The 6,000-nt window shown below is 36.9% G+C and overlaps 1 protein-coding gene across 2 annotated transcripts in view; it reads left to right on the forward strand.

Moving 5' to 3' along the window:
- Window positions 1-6,000, forward strand: part of PPIP5K1 (diphosphoinositol pentakisphosphate kinase 1) — a 113,818-nt gene that overhangs the window by 73,440 nt on the left and 34,378 nt on the right. For both annotated transcript variants that reach the window (XM_018566915.1, XM_018566916.1), the window contains exon 26: window positions 2,586-2,714. In XM_018566915.1, the coding sequence (XP_018422417.1) occupies window positions 2,586-2,714 (129 nt within the window). The remainder of the gene's footprint in view (window positions 1-2,585; window positions 2,715-6,000) is intronic.

The raw sequence follows: 6,000 nt of genomic DNA on the forward strand, positions 1-6,000 counted from the left end.
TTCCCTGCTAAATTTGTAAAGGATGATCAGGAAGCCTGCCTATGCAGTAAGCAAATATATATACGTCACCATGAGAATAAATACATAAAAACTTTACATGAAAACATGTTTTTTTTTAAAGTTAACTTTTTAATAAGATTATTTACATAGTTTTAAAGTCATTAAAAAAAATAGTCCCTCCTTAATGTGATAAGTAATAGACACATAATTGCTGAAAGAGTCCTTACCATTTTATGTATGTTCTACATTACTAGATCCTTTTACTTTTAGTTTTATTGCTTTTGATCATGTTGTTGTATTTGTGGCATATCATCAGTAGTTGTATGTAGTTTCTCCTTTTTATATCTGATGTATTCTGCTTTGCATGTACTTGTGGCACATCAGTTTCTGAAGGCTTTCCACATTTTGTCCTTGGTGACTTGATGGAACATGATGGGATACAACATCATAAACTATAAAGGGATATATGGGAGCTCTGAAAATCACTTGTCTCTGTCCTTTTGAATTTACTGTTTCGTGAGTTTTTGTTTTTTTTTATCATGCAAGCCATCATTTTTCTTTCGTATTCCAAAGACCTGCTTTTCTCAACTAGATTATGTCTTTGGACGGCTCCATGTAACTCATTTTATGTTGTTTTACATTTGGTAATCCTTCACTTTGGACTTCATCCTTCTTTACTTAATGTATCTTGCTATTCTTGTAAGATACTGGAAATATTTGTTGTGTGTTCTGTTATTGTGGTCCCTTATTTGAAGTTTCATCGTACTTGTGTGCTTTATTACATATACCTTTTTATAAGTGCACATTTGAAATGCAAGCTTTCATTATATATAAAAATGTTAGATGCTCCATAAAGATGGCCATTAATAAAAGTGGTTGTTATGCAATATCGTGTACATACCCTGAGGTGTGCTTAAGAGCAGAGCCGTCCATATAATGAGATGCCTCAGACAGCATCTCATTGAGTCACATGGGGGCATCTTATTGGACCCCCATCAGCAACCTGTGAAACTCTGGCCTGCATCCCGCCCAGCTCACTGATGTCACTGCTTGCCAGGAGTTAAGCGGGACGCTCTGGCTGGTGTCCTGCCCAGCTCCAGGCAACCAGTGATGTCAGTCAGCTGGGCAGGACACCAGACAGATATGGAGCCAGAGGTACCGGCAGAAAACTCTCCCCCCACCCCCCTGTAACGTGCGCCACCATGACAGCACCCCCATGATCCCCTAAGACATTCATCGCCACCATGTGTGGCAGGTCACACATTTTTCTAAATTCTAGGCTTGACATTAATGCTCTCCAAACACAAACTTTTTTTTCTTTATAAGAATTGATTCCCATCCAGATAACATCCAAATACTACTGTTTTGTAGGGAAAGTAATATGTATTTTAGTTTCACTTTGTTGCTATCATTTGACGTACTCTAACTTCGTTGCTGAACTCCAACTGTCAATCGATTGTCAAGTGTGAGCTTACTGGCACTAGGGAAATGTAATTGGACAATGGGGTGACAGTTGGCAGGACATAGCCAGGTGGTCAGAGAGATGAGAACAAAAACATAACAAAAACAAAGTGAGAATAAATCAAAGAAGGGCAAAGAAGATGTTTGGGCTAGTCGGGTATCTTGCGGTTTCTTAAAAAGTTTAAAATGGAGCACAGGTTCACTTTAACGGATTAGTCTATGGCTGCATCAGTTGATCTTAATACTCTAAATAAAATTATAAAAGTTTGTGATTTACCCTAAATAAAATATAAAAGTGTGATTTGCATGCATACATTTGATTTAACCATTATTAACTAGTCATATATGCACGTTTCTTTCTTTGATACATTTGTGAAATATATGTATTTTTTTACAAGCTAATTATTGTTTAGCTTCATTAAAGGCTTAGTTCACCAAAAACTGATGTGGCCATCATGTTCATGTTCCTTGGTTATAGGGATGAAGAATCTAAGAGCTCCAGTAGTCAAGAAGTCAAGTGAGCTAGAAATGTAATAGTCTAGCTTTGGATTTAACTCAACTGCATCAAATTTGGTTGCACTAAGCCTTCAAATATTTGCAATCCACAATCAATATTTTAAATAAAAAATAAAAAAAATCATATAAGCATTGTTTATCTTATGTCATAGAGTTTGATTGCTCTATAATGAAAATGTAGCAGTATGGGAAGAGGACAGTGTCCTATTTAGGCAATATTATGTTGTGTGGTCATGTCATTTTTTTTTGTGGCCCTGTTCCCCCCTTTTTTTTTTTTTTTTTCTTTTTTTTCAAACTTGATTTTGGATTTCTAATTGGATTTTTTTGAACAGAAAGTGAATCGGCCTCTCTATTTTCCAGAGATGTGTCTTTAACACATTATATTATAATATTACACATACTGTAGAATAATTTTAGGATTTCCGGTTTAATGTGCTCTTTCATTAAACCTGAACTAAATCCACTTCATGATCACATTGTTTAGCATTTGCAGATAAGAACTGGTGCTACAACTGATGGAATGATGGCTGCCATTAACCCAGGTGATTGGTCTTTAATGGCATGTTGTAGATCTGTGTGAATACTAATCCCAGATCCCCACCTTTCAGGATCACAGTGCACTGGTCTGTTCAGCACCACAGTGCTGGGAGGCTCCTCCAGCGCTCCAAACCTACAGGACTACGCACGCAGCCACCGCAAAAAAATCAGCGCCGCTGCCAGCTTGACTTACAAAGACGGTATGTGTCCAAAGCCAGGTGCACTTTGTATCCCAACTCTTTGTTGTGTTTAAATCCAGAGCTTTTGGAAGGAAGGGGCTTTTGCATGTAACCTTTGCATTGTCAGAATGCTGTGTAATAATAATTCTGTAAGGATAAGTTATATACAGTTTTTCGGACTATTCACAAGGATATGTCTTTCGTGCAATTGAAAATAAAAATATTTGTATAATATGTCATCTGGTGAAAAAATATAGACGCTCTCTTTATCATGAGGACTGTATTCACCTTTAATGCACAAGGTCAGTCTACTTAATGATCTGCTACAGTCAGCATGTGCTTGGAAGTTGGCATGTTCTTTAAAGAATCCACTATTTGTGTTGCTCTCATGATGACACCTTAATAGTTGTATGATACTTAAAGGCAAAGAATAGCATTTTAACTTGCAGTTCTATATGTGCAAAATTTTGACTAAACAAAATTATAAAGATACAACACAAATGGTATAGGAGATGTTTAACAATAATAAGTTTAAGGCCCTGTGTATGTTGCAGTATCCATCCCTAAATAGTAGAAGTGGGTAGTTTTTAGTCAATGCAATTCTTGGACAGATAGTCCTGTGTGTGACAATGCTGATCCCGCTAAAGCAGCATCATTTTTATTACCTTTTATCTTTGTAATCTTTTGAAACTATAACATATTCAACCATTAAAAGAACACCTTTATATAAACGGTTTATGGAAGTTTGTGTATATATATATATATATGTGTGTGTATTGGTCAGTTAAGGAACCAGTAAGGCCATAATACCTAAAGGTACCTCTGCGTTACAGTATTACGCGTGTCTCAAATGCAAATATAAATGTAGATGTTTACATATTTATAATCATGTAGACATTTGGAATAGTATTAAGCTGCTACATCAGGTACAGAAGAAGCCTGTCATGAACCTGCAGTGAAATAACAATGCAGTTTTATCACATAGGCAGCTACACTAATGTAAATTCTCATACTGGTAGAGTGTTCTGGCACCCACAGGGCTACCAGACTTTATAATATGAGTATGTTTTTATGGCTGAAGGAGAATATGTGTTCTTAATTAGAACTGACAGAATCAGAGCATTGTGGATTATTGTGATCTCATATTCTATAGTATCAACCATTCTGGCTAAAGAAATCTTTCCACAGTATTCTTTAGTTTAATTATTGAACCGGAAGGTTACATCATATAAAAATAATCCTGCCTAAGATTTTTTTTTCCTGATATGGTATTAAACTATCCATAGATAGTTACAAGTGTTTTGTTTTGTATACTGTAAGCATTTATAATTTAAACTTCCTCACTCTGGAAGGGTTCTAGCAGTAGATTTTACTTTGTGTGAATGAGGACAAGATTTGAAGGACTAAAGCTGAACTCCAAGCAAACAGCTCAATACATCCATGAAATACAAATGTGGGAACTGTTTTACCTGCAAAAGAATCGTATTTATGTCAATCCAGTTCTTAGTTGTACACAGCTGTGCTACACAGCACAGCCCTGCCTGTCAGGAAAGGAGATCAGATTTTCTATACTGCAGTTAAGTACTGCTTACATGTCTTGTCCCTACCCCAACCTTTGACTGGACTGATACCAAGTCAAATTTAGGTATTGCACTGTATAATTAATACAGAACTGCATTCAATTGTATTTTATATGTGTCTAGAGTTTAGCTATACCTTCAAGGAAAATCAGTTCTAGAAAACCTAACATCTCAGATTATCTTTAGTACAATAAAGACTTTACGACAGTCAATCTCAGTTCCAGGCTTGTGCCTATGGGCAACGGAAGCAAAGAGGCATCCTTATTTCTGTGTATATATATATATAAAAAAATTTTACCATTATAAGTAAAAATGCATTCCTCTAATAAAATCTTATTTACACATTGCCTTACTATCCTATCCATGTTAGTACCGGCCAAGCATAGAAATGTTCTGTGCTAAAAATGTAATGTTAACGTCATAAGCAAAGGTGTTGCTTTGACTGCCAATGCCCTTTTCCCCACGTGCTTCATTAGTGAAACTTCTGGCCCTGATTCTGTCCTATCCAAAATGTTTAGGTTTCCGATTTTTTTAAAATCTACAACCAAAACAAAGGCATTGACTAACTTTACTAAATAAAAGCATTTACTGACGACTTGAATTCTATTGTAAAATTTAAATATACTTACATTTTAAATGGTTATGTTTGCATAGTTTTAACGGTCAATGTTAAAGGAGAACTATGGGGTTGAGTCTTTTCCCCATAGTTCTCCTTAGGGTAACGGGAGGACACAAACTAGCGTTCTCTCCCGTCACCGTAGGCTCAGTATACCGCGATCTGTAGCTCGCGGTATACTGAGACCCTGCAGCTGAAGCGGATGCCGTCAATTGTGCCGGGATCCGCCCAGCTGTGTGAGTGACAGCTGGCTCTGCCTATCTAGAGGCAGAGCCAGCTGTACCCGCCCCCCCCCCCGTCCGACCCACCAGTCAGCGCTGGCGGAGCGGGGAGGGGGGAATCCAGCCCCTCCCCTGTCACGGCAGAGAGCCGTGACAGGATCGAGAGGTGAGCGAACGCCGGTATGTGTTCACTCACCTCCCGATCTACTGAGCCGACCTGTGACAGTCTCATTGTCACAGGTTGGCTAGAACTATGAGGTGAGTGAAAAGCACTCACCTCATAGTTCTCCTTTAATATACTTCCACCAGTTAGCATTACTGGACTTACAGGAGGTGGGCAAAATAACAAAAAAAATGATATTTATTATTGGTAATCTATATATCTGCATCATCTACCATGGAGCTGTGTGGTATGTGTAATACAAAGAAGGGAGAGTAATCAAAATAATTCAAGTACATAAAGCATTTTCAGTGATAACTACATGTGACTAGATAACAAAAGTACTGGATTATTATTAAGGCTGTGACACACTGCAGGCGTAGCAAAGCGAAAAAATTGCAACCTTCCACTTCACACCGCAGCTTGTCTACACTGTTATTTGTACTGTATTTTATCATGGTTACCTCAATACTGGTATCGATATTGGTGCATCCCTAGTCAGTGTTGTTTTGGCAAAGGGAGATATACTTCATATATGGTGGGAGGTCAGCATGCTATGGCTGACTGGTGTAAATGCCATGATTTCATTATTTAATGTTTAATTATTTAATTAATAAATATTCTTTGTTGATTATGAAATATTTCAATTATTTAAAATTAACTATTTCAATAATTAAATATTATGTAATTATTACATAATTTAATGACTAATAATTCTTATTAAATTCTT

This window comes from Nanorana parkeri, unplaced genomic scaffold (assembly GCF_000935625.1).
Source record: "Nanorana parkeri isolate BGI_ZX_2015 unplaced genomic scaffold, ASM93562v1 scaffold987, whole genome shotgun sequence".
NCBI lineage: Eukaryota > Metazoa > Chordata > Amphibia > Anura > Dicroglossidae > Nanorana > Nanorana parkeri.